This window comes from Heloderma suspectum, chromosome 2, assembly GCF_057233095.1.
Source record: "Heloderma suspectum isolate Gila_16-S chromosome 2, 16-S_ref, whole genome shotgun sequence".
Classification (NCBI taxonomy): Eukaryota; Metazoa; Chordata; class Lepidosauria; order Squamata; family Helodermatidae; genus Heloderma; species Heloderma suspectum.
The window spans coordinates 337,766,005-337,787,002 of NC_139459.1; the positions used below are offsets into that span (position 1 = coordinate 337,766,005).

Here is a 20,998-nt window from a genome sequence, read left to right on the forward strand (position 1 = left end):
GCTTGGTCTGAGCATCCCCATCCTCAAGCTGCCTTGGAATGGGAGCCAGATGCCCAAGGTGAACTTGCATCCTCTGCAGGGAGTAGGTGCACTGCAGGGCTTGGGTACCATGCAGCATCTGGGGACCAAGCCGTTCTGCTGGGGCCCGTCTGATCACCTGCATTCTCTGAGGTATGCATCTGGCTTGCTGCCTTCCTTCCACTTGTAGGTGGTCCCAGATTCAGTTCCTGGCATCTCCAGTTACAATATCATTGGAGGAGAGGGAAAGGCCCCTGAGGCCCTGGGAAGCTGCTGCTAGCCAGGGTGAACAAAACTGGCCTTGCATGGATCAGGTAGCTCCTTGTATAACCCCACTTGCTCTGTAAGGTTCAGCTACTGTGACCAAGTGGCAACCAGAGGAAGGCAGTCCCCAACCTTATGCAGAGCAGAGGGGCTGCCCAGTGGCTCACACCACATTTCCCGACAGACCCAGCTACATTATCCCTGAGGGGCAGCTCTGTTACCTGTAGTGATGGCCACCAATTTGGATGGCTGTAAGAGGGGGTTAGACAAATTCATGGAGGAGAGGGCGATCAATGGCTACCAGTGGAGGCTGGTGGCTCCGATTTCGGTGGGGCTGTGCATCCATTCCGTGTTTCAGTCAGAACCAACCAGAGCTCTAAAAGAGTGATCCAAAGTGCTGAACCCTATCCCCAAAATTGGTTCAGCCCCTTGGGTAGCTTCTTTAGAGTTGTGGTTGTTTCTGAATGAAACCTGGAATGGTGAATGCACAGCCCTATTAAAATTGGAGCCACCAGCCTTCACTGTTGGCTACTAGTCCTGATGGCTATGTGCTACCTCCAGTATCAGAGGCAGTATGGCTATGTACACCAGTTGCTGGGGAACATGGGCAGGCCCGGGGTGGTGGTGGTGGTTGCTGTTGCACTCATGGCCTGCTTGTGGGCTTCCTATGGGCGCCTGGTTGGCCCCTGTGAGAACAGAATGCTGGACTAGATGGACCCTGGGTCTGGTCCAGCAGGGTTCTTAGGTTCATGCTCTAGGGCTTACCTGCAGCTGCTGTGGCACAGCCCAGCATTAGGGGTCGGCTGCTGCCATGTGTGTGGCTCCCTTGAAGGCTGGCCCAGGCTGAGGAGGGGATATAAAGCTGCTGTATTTGGGCAGGAGAAGAGCATCTGCTCAGTCTCGGGAGGGATGAACAGCGTGTGCATGTGACTGCATCTTCATGTTTGCATCCATGTGCCTTGGCACGAGTGCAGCCATGCACAGACATGTGCTCGTGTTTGCCTGCAGCTCTCCACGCTTCTATCTTGGCCGTTTCTTTCTCTTTTTCACTCCAGTGCGTTGCTTGTGAACGACTCCCAGCTTAACCCTGCTCTGCCCATCTTCATGGTTTGGCACTGGTGCATTTGTGGCCAAGCTCTCATCCAGCCTGCCCTTCCTTCAGTGTATCCCCCTTGCCAAAGCTTCACCCCTGTTCCTTGCTTGTGACAGGCCTCTTCCCCACCCCACGCCATCTTCATAATGTTCCTGTCCAACAGGGTGAAGCATGAGAAGCTCTGACGCCGCTGGATGCTGAGCTGCACCGCCACCATGGCTGTTGTGGGGCTGTTCCTCACCTGGGGCCTGCTCCTGCCGGCACTGCACCTGGCCTTCCGCCTCCCCAGTCTGGACACTCCTGCCTGGGGCCCTCCTTCGAGTCCAGCCCCAGAGCTGCCTCGACTGAATGGCCCCTTCCAAGAGCCTCTCCCAAGCGCGCCACCAGCCGTGCCCCACTCAGATCCCATCTCCAGTGGTGATGGGGAGCCAACGGATGAGAACTGGAGAGGGGCCAGCCCCACTCTCCATCCCGGAACTCCAGTACCCACAATGCCCTTTATCTTTCCTGCCATGACCAGTTCCAGCTTGGGAAGGCCCACTAGTGCTTCTGGAGGAAGCTTAGCTCCCCGCCTGTCTGTACAGGGGCTGCCTCCGGTGGGTGACTTCATGCTGCCCACAGTGGGCCTTTCCAGGGTTCAAGCAGGGACTGAGGATCTTGGCCACGTAACTTTGGAACCAAGTCCAGAGCAGGGAAAGAAGGAGCTCCCTCTTCCTGTGCCTGGCACGGAGTCTGCAAGGATGACCACTCCCGTGACGGATTCCCTGCCTGCCTCACCTGTGGCACAGGCCTCAGACTCACCTGCTTCCCAGGAGGAGGCCACACAGAGTCATCACCAAGCAGTACCCAAAGATGTCTCCACGGCAACCACACTCAGCCCCAGGCCCACTGTGTCCACCATCCCTTTGGTGATGTTGCCTGCTGATAGGTCCCCCATCCGGTGGATGGCAACTGAGGTCACCGCTCTTAGGGGCGAGAGTTCCACGGGGCAGCTGGGAAGCAGAGGGCCTGAGCAGGAGCTGCTGGGCAGGAATCAGACCACCATCAAATATTTGGCTTCATACAGGAGCACGCAGGTCTACGGTGACCCACAGGTTCAGGAGGAACTCTCTACCTCCCCTTTTAGACCCACCCAGGCAACTAGATATACCCAGAATCCACTTGGGCCATGGAGGGACACTGTGCCTGGGGCTTCCACCTCCCTGGCACCACAGCTAACCATTACAGCTAACCCACCAGATGGGAAAGGGCCTAGGCCCAGACCTGTCCCACCTGGCTCCCCTCAACTGGCATCAGAGGAGCTCTTCCCAAGCCATTCCACCCCTTCACCAGCAGGGGCCATGACAGGGACCCCCCTGGGGCCAGTTGCCCGTGAAAGAAGCACCCACTGGAGTCTGCGCGTTGACACAACACAGCAGCTGGGACTGGGGAATGTGGCCAGGATGGAAAGGACCCACTTTCGTGGCAACTCTGCCACCCCAGGTAGGTTTGGGGTTGTCTCTCCTTTCAGTAGTTATGGTAGGGGTGCAGAACATCTTTCAGCCAAGGGGTGAATTCCATTTCGGAGAAGCTTTCAGGGGCTTTGTTCCAGTGGTGGGCCAAACCACAAATCATATTAGCATATTGTAGCTTACATCTCTTATTAATATATTGTAGCTTACATCTCTTATTAACATATTGTAGCTTACATCTCTTATTAACATACTGTAGCTTACATTATGTCTTAGGAAACACATTTCAGTCTTTTAGAAAGGGGGAAAAACTGCACAAAAGCTGAAAAACACCAAACAATTTGTGGTCATAGGAAAGAGAGTGGGACAATCGTGGGACCCCTGAAGGGCCGAAGGGCCGGGTCTAAGGTTCTGCACCTCTGACTTAAGGGCATCTTACCCAGTTTGTGATTAAATTGATAGCCCCATCTGCCCTCTCTCTCTCTTTCTCCCCCCCCCCACTGCTTTTGCTCTGTGAATGGGAAGTGAGTAAGGGGACAAGGTGTGGATGGGGACCACAGGAGAAGAAGCTGACCAGGTGGTATGGGGAGGAGGTGGAGGGCTGCAGTTTTGAAATGGAAGCAAGATGGTGAGGAGATTTGAGAAGCAGAAGAGGAAATTGGTTGACGGGCTTGGGGAACAACCTCCGAAGGGACATACTAAAATGAACAAGAAAGAATGGCAGTTAAAATTCACAACAAATCATGCCCATTATGAAAATAGATATACCTGCAGGTCAAGGCTTTCCTAAACGAAAATATCTTCATCAGGCTGCAAAATGCCATGATTTATTATTGCAGGTCAGGGTGCAGCGTTCTAGCCACCCCAATGCATCCCAGTGGCCATTTTAATGTTTAGTACTTTATTTGTTTGACTATTGGTTGATGTTCCACAAAACCATTGTGGAAGCAACCAGTTGCCCTGGTAACCAATCACTCCCTTTAATAGTGAACTCAGGTGGCACGTGCCAAGAGAAATGGAGCCAAAACGGGGCCACTGAGAAGCAAGAGGGAGATACAAAGATGCATGGGGGAACCCCAAGGTTTAAGTACAAAATTATTTTTTATACCTAAGCATGCAACCTGCCCCCTCAAACTAGCCAAATGAGTACTGAGCATACCCAGTAGCCACAGAGTGTTGAGTGTCAGCTACCCGGGGGGAGGGGAACAGAATGGAATGGATTGGAGACACCTGGAGGAGCGCATGGCTGGCTGGAACCTTCCCTTTGTTGCAGGTCCCACTTGTTTGTTCCAGTTGCCATTCTTCGTCATTCGTTTTAGTATGTCCCCATGAGGGGGAAAAGAAATGGGCAATATCCGAGTTGTGGTTGGGAATATTGTGTGTGCATGGGGTGGGAGGAATGGGGCTGCCTTAAGCTTGGTCCTGCACAGGGTATATATCCAGGTGGTTGGTTGGGGTGAGATTAAATTAACTGTTTTACTAGAGGGATGGGGAAGACACGTTTGATTGTGGAGGCTGCATGGGATGGCAAAGAGGCTTGGAGTAACAGGGAAGAGCTGGCAACGATATTGCCATTTTCTTTGGTGAGGGTTGGTACCATGAATAGCGTGGCATAGCCTAGTTTAATTATTATTATTATTATTTGATCGTTGCTTATATTTTTTATTGTTATTCTAAGCTGTTCTGGTTGCTCTTACTGCAACCAGAATAGTGGGATAAATATTTTAATGTAACATTACACAAATGAACAGCAATTGAGGGTCTTCCTTGAGTCAGGATTCACCTCGCTCTTCCTCTGTTTGGAACGCCTGTTGGCGTGATTTTTCATGGGGCTGCAGGATCTCCTGCATCCCCTTCCTCTGCCTGCGATGGCAAAGCCTCCGGGAGGAACTAGGGGAACCGTGGGAGACAGAGCCTGGTGGGGGATCTTCCTTTCCACACACTAGGGACACACAGAGAGAGGCCATCGGCTGCTGGCTCCACCCAAGGCCTCTTCCTCTCTTTCAGGCATTGGGGTAGCAGTAGATATTGCAGAGCCCCAGCGTGTCCGGGGAGCCGTGATCCCCAGGATCCCTGATACTTATGTCAGCTCCTCTACTCCTGGACAGGGCACCTCTGTGGTGGGGAACGGCCCAGGAACCAAGCCTCCAGGTGAGTGGGGATGGCATGAATATGCTTCCCAAAACAGGAGGAGGACGCTGCTGGATCACACCAAAGGCCCACCTAGTCCAGAGTCCAGTTTCCCCACAGCGGCCAAACAGATGCCTCTGGGAAGCCCAGAAACAGGGCTGAAAGGCAGTTGCCGTCTTGCATTGTTGTTCCCTATCAACCAGTAATTCAGAGGTATACTGCAGAGGGGTAGAACCTCAAGACCAGGGGCCAAATATGGCCTAACTGGGGTCCCAACCAACCCCCCCCCCCCGTCCTTGCTCCTGCCAGGCTCAGGTGGGGAGCTGAAAAGAAGGGCAGGAGGAAGCAACAGAGACAAAATGGGGAATGGAGGGGACAAAGGATGTTGCTTTTTCCCTTTGACTTCCTTTCTTTCACGACATTGCCTCAGCATGTAACAACAAACAAGGAAGATTCTAGTCCATACGGTTTTAGGGGCTGGGGGGAAATAGTCTGAGATCCAGTCAGGAGGTTTTGCTCAAAGGTGTTGGAAGTAAAGATGGTCTGGGCCTAATTTCCAGACGTGCTGGGATAGGATCTTCGCTCCTGCCCACACACCCCTGGGCTCCTGAATGTTAGAACAATACGACAGTGGAACCAATTACCTAGGGAGGTGGTGGGCTCTCCCACACTGGAGGCATTCAAGATGAGGCAGGACAGCCATCTGTCGGGGATGCTCTGACTTGGATTCCTGCATTGAGCAGAGGGTTGGACTCGATGGTCTTAAAGGCCCCTTCCAGCCCTACTATTCTATGATTCTATGATTCCCAGATTTACCTCCTAGTCCTAGCCCTCTGGGCAGACGCATGGCTGATGCTTTTCTAGGTAGCTAGTTGGAGAGATGAGAGAAGCTTCACCTGTTGGATTTCTGTCAGTCTCACTGCTGTTAAAAACAAACCCTGCCAGAAAAAACAAGAAGGTGGTAACCTTAGGCCAGCCTGCACAGCAACCTAGCCATTGTGACCCACTTGCATAATGCGTGGATCAGGGATCCAAGGAGTTACTGCCAAAGGGAACAAAATTGCCCGGGCTGGCCATAGGACGAGTGTGCCCAGTGTAAGGATCCTCTTGTCTTCACAGAGACACCAAGTTAGGAGTTGCTACTGCAGCATAAAGAAGATAGAAAACGCTTTTTGATAAACTTAGTAACAGGAGCCTATGAGATAATTGGCTCCATTGCCATATGTCTGCCTTGGGTGTTAGGTCTTTTAATGGGTGTTTAATTTTTGTAAAGGGTGTTTTTTTTTTGGAAGGGGGAGAAAGCAGATGATTAACTGGCATACTTGGTGATTCATGGAACTGATTTATTGTTACTCATCCTTGTAAAGGACATGTTCTGTGCATTGGTTTTTGTTGCTTAGAGTTCACTTTTTCATACAGAAACCTAATGAGTAAGACATCCACTGAAACAAGCAATTATATTGCACTCCCCTTGGCAAACTATGTTTCATCATAGTCTTGGGGTGTAGCTGTTAAGAGTGCCAGACTAGGAGTTGGGAGACTGGGGTTTGACTCCCCACTCAGTCATGACGCTCACTGGGCATCCTTGGGCCAGTCACTATCTCTCAGCCTCACCTATTTCACAGAGTTGTTGTGAAGTCAAAAGGCGTGGGGGGAAGAACCTTTCGATTTGCTAGCTGCCCTGAGAGAACTTGTGGTCAAAGGATGGATGTATATTGCTTTAATAAATAATAACTGGACTTTAATAAATGATAGATGAAGCCAAATTGGGAACACATTCCATTTTGGGGGGCCCTGTAGCTACTTTTTTTTCTCAAAATAAAAGTAGCCAGTTTGAAGCTTCTTCTTTTTTTAAAAAAAAAGAGTGAATAATGTGTAGTTTGGCCCTAGGTATATAATCATGTTTTGTCTCATATTGGGCCCCTTTGCTCACCCCTTCCTTTCTCCTCCATCTATTGTCTGCCTCCACTGTTGACATTTCTATTGGACGCTCCTCAGGGCAAAGACCTCTCTCTTTCACTTAATACTCTGCAAAGTGCCAGGCGCATTGTTGGTGCTCTATTAATAATACATTGGAATAATATATTGGAAGTGTTACTGAAGGCAGTGAATGGCATTACTGCTGAGCTTGAGTTTCAAAGCAGATTTTAAAATTGCCACTGTTGCAAAAATCCTGAATGGACTGGAATTGTTCTTATTGTGCATAATTTATGCTGCTTCTGCTACGGTGGGGGAGGATGCCGAGTTAGTTATACAGGGCACTTGCACTGAGCATCAGGGTGGCTGAATGGTCTAAGGCAACAGGTTCAAGGTTTTGACCTTCCCTTTGTGAGGTGTTCTTGCTCCTGAATGGGGACATGGGTTCAAATCCCACAGCTGACACCGCTCAGTGGCTCAGCAATTGCTTTGCACGCGGAGAGCCCTGGGTTTAGGCCCTGGGGCTGCTTGCATGGGGCTGCAAGCTTCATTACCTTTTGTGCTAGCCCCTTAGCTACTTCTTTTTCCAGAGTATGGGTAGGAGAGCCAGTGTGGTGTAGTGGTTAGGATGTTGGACTGGGACTTGGGAGATCCGGGTTCTAGTACCCACTCGGCCATGGAAGCTCACTGGGTGACTTTGGGCCAGTCACAGACTCTCAGCCCAACCCACCTCACAGGGTTGTTGTGAGGATAAAATAGAGAGCAGGAGGATGAGGTAAGCCACCATGGACACCTTGCAAGAAGAAAAAAGGTGGGATATAAATGTAATAATAATAATATTAATAATAATATAATTTGGCTAAAACTGGGGAGGAATCAAGAGATTGACCATATAGCTTTCATTAAATGCACCCTACCTTCCTCCTGTAGCTCACACTCTGGTCCCTGGCAGCTCCAGATAAAAGAATCTCTGAGAAAGGCCTTTTGTTTGGTGAGTTTCTGCACCTTGGGTAGCACCTGCAGAGTTCTGACTGATTCTGAGTGAAACCTGGAGCAGATTCACCGCCCCCCTGACTTCAGAGCCACCAGCCTCCACTGGCCATGTGTATTCCTTCAATTGTGAAGCACAGCACCACCATTTCTCCTCCCCCCTCCCACTGCCATTCCATGCTTTAGAGCTGCTTCTGAGTTAGTGACATGCTAAGAACTGTGTGCCAACCCTAACGACAAACGTTCTGAGCATGTGCAGGTTTGCATTTTAAACTTAATTAATTCACAGCACCATCATGACTGCAGGAATAAAACAGAGTTTGCTTCTGCTCCTGCCACTCTCACGGTGGTCATTTGCTCCTCCCCCAGGGCTACAGGGCCCTGGATGTTTGGCCCCACAGTTTGCCCCTGGCTGCACCAATGTGGAGCCTGTCCAGATTTCCACAATGTCGCCAGGTCAGGGGCACGACAACAAAGCATCCCCTTCCCGCCATGCTGGACAGATACGTGGACATCCCACCATATCGAAGGCGGAAGGAGAGTTTCCGAGCCATCTCTGGAGCCTCTTCTGGAATTCTGCCCTAGATGCGCATGAAGGAATTTGGTGGGCTAGCAAGGATGCTGCGTAAGGGAGCAAGTTCTGCCCTAAATGGATTGTTTCACTGGCAGCAGGGTGTGCTGGTTATATTGAGCGTGGTGCCGCTTCCAATCAGGATAATCTCTTCGCGTGATTAGTGCTAATGAGGCAGGCCCAGCTGCCCTGCCACTCCTTCCTGACCACTCCTTCGCAGGAGACTGCAGAATGTCTCTGTGAAGACAAGAGGATCCTTACACTGGGTGAACTCGTCCTACAGCCAGCCTGGGCAATTTTGTTCCCTTCGGCGGTGACTCCTTGGATCCCTGATCCACGCATTATGCAAGGCTAAGTTGTTGTGCAGACTGGCCTAAGGTTGCCATCTTCTTGTTTTTCCTGGCAGGGTTTCTTTTTTTTAACAGCAGTGAGACAGACAGAAACTCAACAGGTGAAGCTTCTCTCATCTTTCCAACTAGCTATCTAGAAAAGCATCAGCTGTGTTTCTGCCCGGAGGGCAAGGAGGTAAATCTGGGAGCCCAGGGGTGTGTGGGGAGGAGTGAAGATCCTATCCCGGCACCTCTGGAAACTAGGCCCAGACTGTCTTTACTTCCAGCACCTTTGAGCAAAACCTGCCATTTGGTTCTCAGAATATTTCCCCCCAACCCCTAAAATCATGTGGACTAGAAACTTCCTCATTTGTTGTTGTGGAAGAAAAGCAACTTTCTTTGTCTGTTCCATTCCCCATTTTGTCTCTGCTGCTGCCTCCTGCCCTTCCTTTTACTACTTTCAGCTCCCCTCCTGAGCTCCATCCCTCCTTTCCTTTCTCACCTCCTCACTTCACACCTCATCTTCCCTCTCCTTGCTCATTCTCCTCCTTTTTCTTCCTGTGCCTTGGGCTCAGAGGAAGAGCAGAGTAGGCCACACTTTCCCCCTGAGGCTAAGACAATCCAGCGCCCACACTGGTTTGGTGACAAGAGGTAGTTTGACATCCTCCCACATATACAGACACACATTTTTTTTCTTTTTCTTTCTGCATGGGTTGGCTGTTTCAGTACAGACGTTATCTGGGCGAGAGATATGTGAATGTTCTCCAGCTTACAACATGACACTCTGCCTTTGGCAGATCGTGCACACACACACACAATCTGCCATAGATGGTTCACACTCAGACTCTTCAACTTTGGAAATTGATGTAGTCTGCAGATATTTCATATTCTAACCGTGGCAGCCAGGCAGTTTCTTGATCCCCTGCATCAGCCTTCCCCAACCTGGTGCCCTCCATATGTGTCGGACTACAGCTCCCATCAGGAATGATAGGAGTTGTAATCTAACACATATGGAGGGCACCAGGTTGGGGCAGACTACCCTTAATATTCCTTTCCTGCTAAGTTTGCAGTAGCGCTTCTTCAACACCTGCTATTTCAGAATCACCATCAGTGTCACCATGCCCAACTTAACTCTGCAAAAGAGATGAACCTTAGATTGTCAGTGGTTTTAAGCTGTAAGCTTCCCTGTGGGTTGGCCTGAAAGCTCTTTCACTTTTGTCTGCTATGGCTGGAAAGAGCTGGTTCCCTCCAGCGGCTTCCGTGAAGCTCCGCTCTACATTCTCCAGCTGATATCAGCAGTGGTCTGTTAGCTTACTGTACCAGTTGGACTCTCCTATGGAGCAGTGGAGGCTGGTGGCTCCGATGTCAGTGGGGCAGTGAATCTGCTCTAGGTTTCAGCCAGAACCAGTCAGAACTCTATAGGAGCTATCTCTGGGTTTCTAAATAAAACCTAGAGTGGATTCACTGCCCCACTGACATCGGAGCCACCAGCCTCCACTGCTGTGATGTCTTCCTGATCACCCCCCTCCCCTCCAGCCTTGGATCCTTCTTCAGGATGATCATAGAATCATAGACTAGTAGGGTTGGAAGGGGCCTACAAGACCATTGAGTCCAACCCCAATGATCAGATATTACAAGTAGGACCTGCAACAACATGTTGCAGTGGGGAGTACTCCTGTTTAGACTGCCAGCCAGCCAGGCCTCTTCTAGGAAACTCCATTCCACCAACACCAAAACAGTCATTCTGTGGCAGCTGAGCATTTGGGGGGTGGGGGTCCTACCTCTTAGCATTTTTCCCCTAACTTTTTTTTTTATATTTCTGCAAACCTTGGGGTTTCCCCAGCCTGCTGATACCTTTGTCTTGTGCAAGGATGGTGCAGTTTTGACTGCATGAAGGATTGCTGCTTGGATAATTGAGTTTGCTCTCTGTATATACGATGACTAGTCATCATTACAGCACTGTTTGCACGCAAAGCATTTTTTATTTTTTACAGTCCCTGTCTAAGTCACCCTGCTGCATCTTGCCAGGTGGTGGGGCAGGGAAGTGGGAGGAGGGTAATCAATGAGGCTCAGGGCCAGGCACCTGCTGTTCGGCAGACCCTGGAGCAGACAGCAGCAGAAGCTGTTCTTTCATTTGTCTGCCGTTGCTTCACATTCCGGAGGGGGAGAGATATTCATGTCGTGCAGTTGTCCCCTTTCCCTTCCCCTCCATCCCGGATTACTTCAGGCACATGCTTCACGTGCAGAAGGGCTCCAGTCCCTGGCATGCCTAGTTGAAACATCTCAGGCACCCACCGTGCTAGGAAAGATCTCTCCGCCTGAGCCATGGGGGAGCTGCTGCCAATCAGTCATGTCCCAAGTTGTGTGCCAATAGAGAACTGTTAACAAGCCACCATAATTGCTTAATTCAATATTCCTGGGAGCACAAAGGGGGAGGGGGAGGGAGAAGTAGCCCGGGGCCCAAGAGTGCATTAAAAAAAAAATCTGCATCAAGGTAACTCAAATCCTGTCCCAAGCCAAATTCTGCAACCCTGCGCACATTGCAAATTAAGCAGTTAAGAACATAAGGATCTAAGAAATGTGATGCTGGATCAGACCAAGGTCCATCTAGTCCAGTATTCTGTTCACACAGGGACCAACCAGCTGCCCATGGGAAACCTACAAGCAGGGCACGAGTGCAACAGCAACCTTCTGCCCATGTTCCCCACCAACTGGTGTACATAGGCATACTGCCTCTGATACTGGAGGTAGCATAGAGCCATCAGGACTAGTAGCCATTGATAGCCTTCTCCTCCAGAAATTTGTCTAACACCCTTTTAAAGCCATCTAAATTGGTTGCCTATTTTTGCTTCTTTTTCATCACATAATCTGCTTTTATTAGTTCTCTTGGGGAGGGGCAAGGAGCTATGCAAAGCTTTGAAGCCATCCCAACCACTGAAATGCTTATACAGCTCCCCCCTCCCCTCCACCCCCACATTCCAACTCCCTGGCTTCTGAGTTTTCATGGTGTGTTGGCCACATGCTTTCAAAGAATGGGAACTGGGAACCTTTTAACAATGCTATTTGCAACTATAAGGGATATAAATTCTGCCTCCTTCTCTTTCCTTGGTGGTGGTGTTATTAAAATGTAGATTCTGGACATTTTTTTTTAATTAGTAGATTTGTATACTGCCCAACTGGCAAATGCCCTCAGGGCAGTTTACAATCGTAAAATTAAACAACAAGCTGTACAAAATAGCCAAATAGTAGTAGTAGTAGTAATAATACAAGTATGAAAATAATAAAAATATTAAATATTAAAACCGTTAAAAGTATTAAAAATGTTGAGACAGCAGTAAAATTAATAAAGCAACAGATTAAAGGTTAAATGCCTGCTAAAAGAGGCATTTAACCGGGCGTCTAGATGTATTCAGTGAAGATAACAAGCGATCTCCCTGGGAAGAGCTTTCCATAGACGGGGGGGCACCACAGGGAAGGCTCTTCCCTTGGTAGTCCTCTATTGCACCACTGTGGGCGACAGCACCCAGAGAACAGCCTCCAAAGGCAAGCTTAGCAGTCAGGCCAGAACATATGGGTGAAGGCGCTTCTCCAGGCAGACTGGTCCCAAGATGAAGGCAGAATTGTATGTCATGAGAAGGACAACAAATGCAGATTTTGCATCCAATATCATGTTCTGTGCTTTTCTTGCCCCTCAGCACAAAATGTGTGACTCCGTCTGCCTCTGGGGGAACTTTCTTCTCGGCCCTGACCGCCCCAGTGTGCCTCTTTCTCCCTTGCAGATGGGACCCATCTCCCCAGGCAGAGCAGCACCCTGGTCCCCACCACATCTGAACATCTCCTGGCTACTCCTCGCCGTGGCCTGATCCGGGTCACCACACAGCGAGCCCTGCAGCACCCTCAGCTGGCCAGACCACAGCCCAGCCTTCCCGCCGCGCCACCAGCCTCCAGCCCAGCCTGCCCCCGCCTCGGCAGCGCCTGCAGCCAGCTGCTGCCCAACCAGACCTTGTTGCGCTGGGGGGACCTGGCGCACGCGCTGAGCTTCGCCTGGGTGCTGCACGTCTATGGGTCCGGCGTGCTCTTCCTGCTGCTGAGCCTGCTGAGCTTGGCCTGCATGGGGGGCTCCTTGGTCCTGCGTGTGCCACACCTCCCTCATGTCACAGCCGCCAGCGCCCTGCTGCTGGCCTTCGGGGCCCTCCGTGCCATGTTCTTCCTGGCTGATCCCTACGGCTCCCGAGGCCGGCTGCCCCCCCGGGCCGTGCGGGTGCTGTACACAGCGCCCTTCCCACTCCTGCTGAGCACATTCGGGGCGCTCCTGCTCCGCCTCCTCCGCCAGGCCCGCCTGCAGGTCTTGCCCCCAAAGTGGCAGCGCCTGCCGCTGTGGACCGTGCTGTGGGCCATGCAGAGTGCCGTCCTTCTGGCAGCTGACTTGTCCTCCCCTCCGCTGCACCCGGCCGTGCCAGTGGGGCTGCACACGCTTTCCTGCGCCGCCGGCATCAGCCTCCTGCCAGCCACTGTCTTTGTGTACTGGCAGCTGCGGCATGGCCCAGTGGCTGAGGGCACCCCGGAGCCGGGCGTGTGGAGTGGGGCATGGGTGCTGATGGTGAGCGGCGGGCTGGTGCTGCCCTGCTGTGGGCTGCAGATCTATGGGGTGCTGTGGCTCACAGGGCTCTTGGGCCAGCTGGACCTTTTCACCTGGGGCTGGTGGTTTGTGCAATTCTGGTTCCGGATTGGGGAGTTGGTGCTCTCCTTCGCCCTGCTCTTCCTCACTTGGCAGGCCCTTTGCCAGCGCTACGGGTCCAGGGAACACTCTTGCTGGGCCAAGCTCATGCGCTACTTCTGCACCTACCGCAAGGCCGAGGTGCCGGAGTACCCCAACAACTGTTACGACTGGACGGGGGGCGTCCTGGAGAAGGTGCCCAACAACGACATCAGTAAAAACCTGATCCGAAATCCCCCCACCAGTGGGCGCCTCTGGGCCCTCAAGGGCAGCAATGAGTTGCGGGCGGCTGCCGGCCAAGGTCCCAGCCCGTCACCCGTGCACCCGGTCTACAGCCCCAAGTGCCCCAACGCAGCCGCCGCCGCCATGGGCCGCTCCTACACCAGCATCTGCTTCGAGAGGGATTCAGTCCTCTCCCTGGCTGAGCTGGAGTTCCGGCCGCCCTCGCCCATCAACCTGAGTCGCAGCATCGACGAGGCACTCTTCCGCGAGCACTTGGTGCGCGACTCCATTTTCCTGCGCTCCAGCCTCCATTTCCCCTCCCGCTTGGCCCGCCAGGACTCTTGCTCTTCGCTGCGTGGCGACTGCTCCACCCTCTCCCACACGGCCCAGCCCCTGCTTGCCTGGCCACGGCGCAGCAGTGACCCAGACTGCCTTTACAGCTTAGCGCGGGCCAGCTCTATGGGGGAGCTCACCACGCAGAGCCGGGGCCTGGGCAGCGAGCCCCCGACTGACACCTCCTTCGACAGCTTCTCCCGCACCTCCTTCTCCCGCGCCTCCCTCAAGATCAGCTGGAACCCCTGGCGCCATGGCCTGTCCTCGCCTGAGAGCCTGCCCGCGGAGGAGCTGCCCTGCCAGGCCCAGCTGCTGCCTGACGGGATCCCCCCGGCCCCGTCCAGCAGCGCTCCCAACTCTGAGCGTGAGGCCCGGAAGAGTTTCTTGGCCCTGAGCAAGCAGGTGGATTCCCGCAGCCTCTCAAGTGACACCATTGAGTTGTGAGACTGGGCACCCTACCTGCGCCCCCTCCCCTGGAGGCACCGGCCTGGTTGTCGGCTAAAGGGAAGGAGGGGGAGAAGACGACTGCAGTGGAGCTGCTTTGTGGGGCCAGGAAGAATCCAATCCCCCCTTAAAAAGCTATGGGCCTTTTTCTGCCCTGACCAGGCCTAGCACCAACCATTCACATAATGGCCCAGATTGGGTGCTGGGCTTCTCCTCTAGTGTCAGCCACATAATACCTAGTACCAGCCATCCACACCTGTCAGCCACATACCTAGCACTAGCCAGTCACCTAGTCCACCAAGTTCTGTAGTGCCAGCAACTGGCAGATATCTGGAAGCCGTGTGGGGAGGGCAAGGCTGGGACAATTGTCAAGTCTATCCAAACAGGCCCAGCCTGCAGTTTGCTATTTGTGGTGCCCATATGCCACAGAAAAACGCACGTAGAGGTGAGACTCAGACGAGGCAGGGCAAGGGTCACCAGGGGCCATTACAGTGATGAGTCCCGAGTGCAGCAGTCCTGGAACCGGAAGTGGGGTGGACCACAGCTCACCAGTGGAGAACATGATTTGCATGCAGAACATCCCACATTCATTCACTGACATCTCCCGCTGAAAGGATCTTGGGTCACGGGGCCGGGAAAGGATTTCTGCCTCTGAGAACTTGTAGAGGGAGTGCCAGTCAAGAGCAGGTAATACTGAGCTAGGTGGGTCAGTTGTCTCACCTGTATAAGGAGGCAGCTTCAAATCAATCTGTATGGCAGCAATTGATGCTGCGAATTGCAGAGTTGAGGTTTGTGGTTGAAAATCCATAGTCCAGAATGTGATGAATCATTCGAATGCTGGAAAAGTTCATCTTTCATTTATGTTTTCTAAAACAGAAAACACGTTCCTAGTTCTCATGATTGGAGTGGAAAAGGTGAGTCTACGGAACTGCTTCTTCTCAGTTATCAAAAACAAAGAAGAACGCCCTCCTCCCACATATGCGCATCTGGGCTATGTCTCAATATGGTAGAATGTGGGATTTTGGCTAGTCAGAAACCCCTATCTCATTTCATGACCTTCTGGCCATGTCCTTATATTCTCTAGACTTGCTCCCCTTCTTGTGTCTTTTTTTTTTAAAGAAATCTCACACTTGTGAGAAATTGCTTGAAATTCAAAACCTGGTCTGGTGTTGTGGGGAGTGAGGAGAAATGCAGTGACTGTAGGATGGAGTACAAACTGAAGGAAGAATGCTGCTTTGTTAGAAGAGGTCTTCTAATGGCACAAATGGTACTTACCTGGGATCTTATCTGACCCCTGCTGTGGTCGAGAGGAAGGATAGAACTCGGCTAGATCTGTGGCTGGACAGCAGTACTATTTGAATGTCAAGTGGTCTGTTTGTGCCAAAAAGAAATAAACCTTTTGTCCGAGGATGTCACCCTGGTTTCAGGTCTGTTTCTTACTCCTGCAAGCTGCAGAGCATGCGTAGGAAAGTAGTACACAGATCCCCCCTCTGCCAAATCTTCAGCCATCCTACTGCGTAGACCCCCTCGAAAAACTTACTTGGAGTAGGCTGTTTAGTTGCTTCCCTTGTCACTGCTGCTGCAGCGACTGGCTCTGGGAGGAGGAGGACTTTGCAGAGTCCATCTTCATGTGAATGATTGGTAATGGCAAGTAAACACCACATGACATCATCATGCAGGCAGACCGCATGAAAACAACCTATCAGAAAGGGGCTGTGATGTGTTGATGCATGCTGCTCTATGCGATTCCAAACTACAGCTCCCAAGATGCACCTTGATATTGCACCTCCACAAAAATTATATACACAGAATGAGAGTCCGTATTAAAGGAGAACTCTTGTCCAAGTTCATCCATCACTATTATCACTAAATTCATTCATTCATTGTAATTATTTATATCCTGTCCTTCAGGACAAAATCTTAGAAAGATGGCTTACACATAAAATAATACATTAATAAAAACCATTATAAAGCAATATTACAAAGAACTCATATGGATCAATCCTGCAGAGAGGAAGTGGCAGCATTCCAAAGCTGTTCTCAGAGGAAGTTCCAGGCATAAGGGGTAGCAAGAGACTACTAAACAGATGCCAGGTAGTTGTTTTGTGGTAGGGCTGTGCATGGACCCTCCGCTCTGCTTTGGATGCAGCTTTGGACCCTCCAAATCAGTCCCAATTTGATTTGGACCGATTTGGACCCCCTCTGGTTCGACTCTGTTCCTGATCAGAAGTGAGATTCGGATATCCGGACCACTCGGCTTGGGAGTTTTCCCATTGACTTGCATGGGAAAACACAAAGGGCCATAATTTTTTCAGTTTTCATGATAAATACATGAAACTTGGGGCCTCTCTGCTGACATGGGGGCAGAATCCCATATGCCAAATTTCAGACAGTTTGGCCCAGTACTTTTTGTGCTAAGTGCAGCTGAAATTTTAGTTTTTCCACAAAACCTCTCAAAGCAAAGACCTCTCAGCCCTGCGCCACCGCCACCTCCTTCAGCTGTCTATGGCTGTGTTTCCATGACAATGGAAGGAGAAGCTATTGGAGGAGTACTGGACTTTTTTTTAAAGGAATCAGCTTTGCTGCAACGTGGTCCATGTAGGGCTCCACTAGCAGGTTCTCCGGAGCAGTAAAAAATAAAACCGCTTCACAGAACATACTTACTGGTGGGGGTGGGGGTTGGAGTGAACGTCATCTGACTGGCAGGGGCTGCTCAACTGATAAAAGAGGCTTTCCCCCTCTCCCCCTTTCTCCTTTCCCCTGAAAGTCCAGATGCACCTGCATTTCAGGAACAAGCCTCATTAACCACGATGGGAGCTACTTCCGAGTAGACACACACATGCCTGTGCTGGGAAAGAGAGCAGTAAACACAAAGATGGAAATGAGCCCCCATTTTAACCCGCAGGATCTCCATAACAAAAGGTGGAAGTAGTTTCTTCTTACTGCAATAAACCAAACAAAGGAGAATTGGAGCCTTGAGATCGCGCTTTACCGCACTTACAGAATTTGGGCTTTCAACTGTGCCATGTCAGTTGAGGGGGATCTCTGTAAGTTCTGTGGGCATTAAGAGGGCAAGCCCCATTGACCACAATGGGAGTTACTTCTGAGGAAACACTAATGGTTTTGTTTTGGGAAAGAGAGCAGTAAACACAAAGATGGAAACCAGCCCCCATTTTAACCTGCAGGATCTCTATAACAAAGGGTCGAAGTTTCTTCCTAAGGCAATGAACCAAACAAAGGAGAATCAGAGACCTGAGACTGCATGGTGCCTTGTCAATTGAGGGGGTAAATAGCTGCTGGAAACACCTCCAAGGACTGCTAGCTGTCTCCTGCTCACGAGGAGGAGACAGCTAATGAGCTGTAGGGGTGTGCATGCCACACCACTGGTTGGCTGTCCTTGACAGCCGAACAGGTAGGACGAGGAGGAAGTGCATTGCACGTCCGCCGCCACTAGCCATCTTCTGCTCATGCGGAGACAGCAAGTGTGCACACATACACTTACCTGCAAAAAGTGCTGTGAATCACCCATATACTCAAGAGTCACAGTGCATTTTGCATATAAGACTATGTGCACGTAGACTTCCAATCACCATGTTTTTTTTGAAACATGGCAATTATGGCGGAGGCAGAGAGACCAGCAAGTGGAGCAGAGGCTGCAGGGTGGGGGTGGAGGGTGTCTGTAGAACCTGGATGGAGGGGGGGGGTCTCACATCCCTAACACCACCAGAATGATCTCTGTCACTGAAACGCAGCCATTTTTCTCCAGTTATTCAATTTTCCCACCTCCTTCACCACTGTCACTGATTGGAGATTGTTGGATTATGTTCAGCCCTGATTTGGCACCTAGAATTTCAATTTGCCAAAGCTCTCTCCCTCCCTCCTCCTCAACCCCTCGCTGAACTTTCTCAAGTTGATACTTTTGGCGCCAGGCTGTCTGGGTTGCTCAGAATTAATCACTGAGGCAGACCAGGCACTTTGTATACAAACTGCTTCACTTTGGGGTGCCTCATTACTATTCTGCTCCGCCTTGTATCATGTGGAGGCACCTCCGAAGCAGCCCGCTTCGACTCATTATTCAGGCTTCAGACCGAGGTGGTGCACAGCCCTATTTTGTAGTATATTTACCACTTTTCAGACAAGTCTTACAAAGAGTTTACATAAAAATACTGATCAGCATTAATAGAACGCTATAACAACAGTAAAGATGAGCTGCAGTGGAGGGGAAACATTAATTACATTTCTATACCACCCAGTAGCCAAAGCTCTCTGGGTGGTTCACAACAGTTTTAGAAGCTCCTCTCAGGGTGACGTGGGCCAGAGAAGCCCTGTGGTAGCAGCTAAGGGAGGGAATGAAGGCCACCTCTGCTAGAAGATGGGCAGCTCTCCTCCCCTGAAGACCAGTTGCTGTATCAGGAGGTGCCTAGCAGCTGGCCCAAGACATTTTGCTGCCTGAGGTGAAGGACAAGATGGTGCTCGCTCCTATTCCATGTACAAAAGCTGACTGGGCTGGCAGCTGAATATTTCTTTGGCACTAGCAACGAGACAGCATCCTCCACCACAGCTCAAGGTAGCAGGCAAGCTTAGGGGTTGCAGGCCAGGCCACATGGCCCACGTCTCTCTCCTCCAACATCTTGTTGCTGCCTCCCAGCATCTGCCACCTGAGGCAGCAGCCTCACTCTGCCTAACCGTAAGGACAGCCTGGCAGTAACACTGAGCACTGGGCTTTTCTGTTTGCAGAATTTCACAAGCCCTTGCTTTAGTTAGGAATTCCAGCCCTCCCCCCCCCCCTTATATTTATGCAAAGGGACTGGGCTTCTGTGAGAGGGAGCATGATAAGGAGAACTACAAGCCAAAGACCAGGAGTGCAATAAAACGAGGTCCTAGGGTGGAGTCAGTTCTGTAGGGAAGCAGCAGGGTCTCAGGGTCTCACAGAGTAGGCTCAAGGAACTGTTCCAAGCATTTCTCTTCTTTCAGCCCAGAAGCACCGAACTGACCCAATGGATTGGATGCCTTGAAAAGTACTGCCATACGCTCTCTGCCTTACAGGTCACAAGCTGGAATCCTCCGTCAGCTTTCTTGGGAATAAACCCCATTGAACTCAGTGGGGGTTACTTCTGAGTAAATATGCTGATGGCACTGACAGCATGCATCGAGCAGGGTGGCGACATGTTTCATTTTGCAGTTCATGCCACAACACTGTTTATTTATTTAAAATGTTTGTATCCCACCCTATATCATTAAGATCTCAGGGCAGCATACAGATAAAATCAGTTAAACAGTATAAAACAATAAATAATTTAAACAGCAAAAAGCATATTAAACAAGCTAACACCAATTAAAAATCTAAAACAATAAAAGTTAAAATAGCGTGCAACTTAGGGAAAGCATTGGGCAGCTAGCTGCCTAACTGCTATCCATTTTGGAGCTTCCCTTATCTCTGTGGCTGGTTCAACAAATCCCAGTATGGACTGGTCTAGAAATAGCATCACTCTTATCAGGCTTGCTATTGGCAAAGATTATAAAACCTTCCAAAAAACAACAACCCTCACTGCAAAGGAAGTGCCTAGGGCTTGATCCTGACTTCTCAATATCTTTGGAGTTCTGACTTTCCCAGTCCAAGATCAGCTGGACCTCGAAGGGAGCTTCTAGTGGATGTGAGTAGCTAAGGCAGACTGCAAAGCAAGAGTCGCTTGCCCACCATCTTTCAGATGACTCCTACTATTAGGAAGTTTCTCGGACTGTTTAGCTAAAATCTGCTTCCTTGCAATTTCCATCCATTATTTCTAGTCCTGCCCTCTCAAGCAATAGAAGACAAGCCTTGCCATCTCCCACATGACAGCTCTTCAGATATTTGAAGGAAAGTATCATGTCTCCCCTTCTCTTCTCCAGGCTAAACATGTTCAACTCTTTCAACTGCTCATCATAGGACTTGAGTTCCAGACCTTGCGCCCACCTGGTCGCCCTCCTCTGGGCACACTTGTTTGTCCTTCTTATAAGATGGCACCCAAAACTGGATCCCAGACTGCAGATTGTCAGAATTCTCTGCATTTTTATCCCTGCCCTTGCTCCAAGGAACTCAGTGTGGTTTCCCCACTCCACATTTTACCCAGAACCCTGTAAGTTTAGGTGGGGAAAGCATGATTGGCCACCCAGTGAGTTTCATGGCTGAACCCAATCCAAGATGCCATCCACTTCACCAGACCGGCTCCTTGGCGATTGTTCAAAATTGCAACTATGCACAGCTCTGACTATGGAATATTGGAGTGGGAAGAATGCATTACCAGCGGAGCTAAGGAGTTAACGAGGGAAGAGCATGAGAAAAGTGTGGGTGCCACCTGAGTGGAGTCAGCAGGTTTGGGAGACATATTTGACAACTGGGTTTTCACTGAAGTCTCTCCAGGGCTAGGCTGGTGGGACATCAGATCATTCTGGTTCTAGTGCCACAGGGTAGCAATTTAGTCTGTAACAGAATTGTGAACCCAGTTCAAGGGCTCACACTGTTAGATGAGGCTCAGGGAA

General features: G+C 50.7%; 1 protein-coding gene across 1 annotated transcript; it reads left to right on the forward strand.

The window, feature by feature from the left end:
• Positions 1–1,538: 1,538 nt before the first annotated feature.
• PRRT3 (proline rich transmembrane protein 3) lies at positions 1,539–15,887 on the forward strand. The gene is made up of 3 exons (XM_084832519.1): positions 1,539–2,857; positions 4,834–4,977; positions 12,543–15,887. Exons 1-3 carry the CDS (start codon positions 1,570–1,572, stop codon positions 14,477–14,479), a joined length of 3,369 nt encoding a protein of 1,122 aa, XP_084688645.1. The 5' UTR covers positions 1,539–1,569; the 3' UTR covers positions 14,480–15,887.
• Positions 15,888–20,998: the final 5,111 nt, after the last annotated feature.

Bases quoted from the DNA above. Each gene is read 5' to 3' on its own strand.
- PRRT3 (XM_084832519.1), top strand. From the start codon at position 1,570: ATGCTGAGCTGCACCGCCACCATGGCTGTTGTGGGGCTGTTCCTCACC. The intron at 2,858-4,833 runs GTAGGTTTGGGG...CCTCTCTTTCAG, and splicing joins TGGCAACTCTGCCACCCCAG to GCATTGGGGTAGCAGTAGAT. The intron at 4,978-12,542 runs GTGAGTGGGGAT...TCTCCCTTGCAG, and splicing joins CCCAGGAACCAAGCCTCCAG to ATGGGACCCATCTCCCCAGG.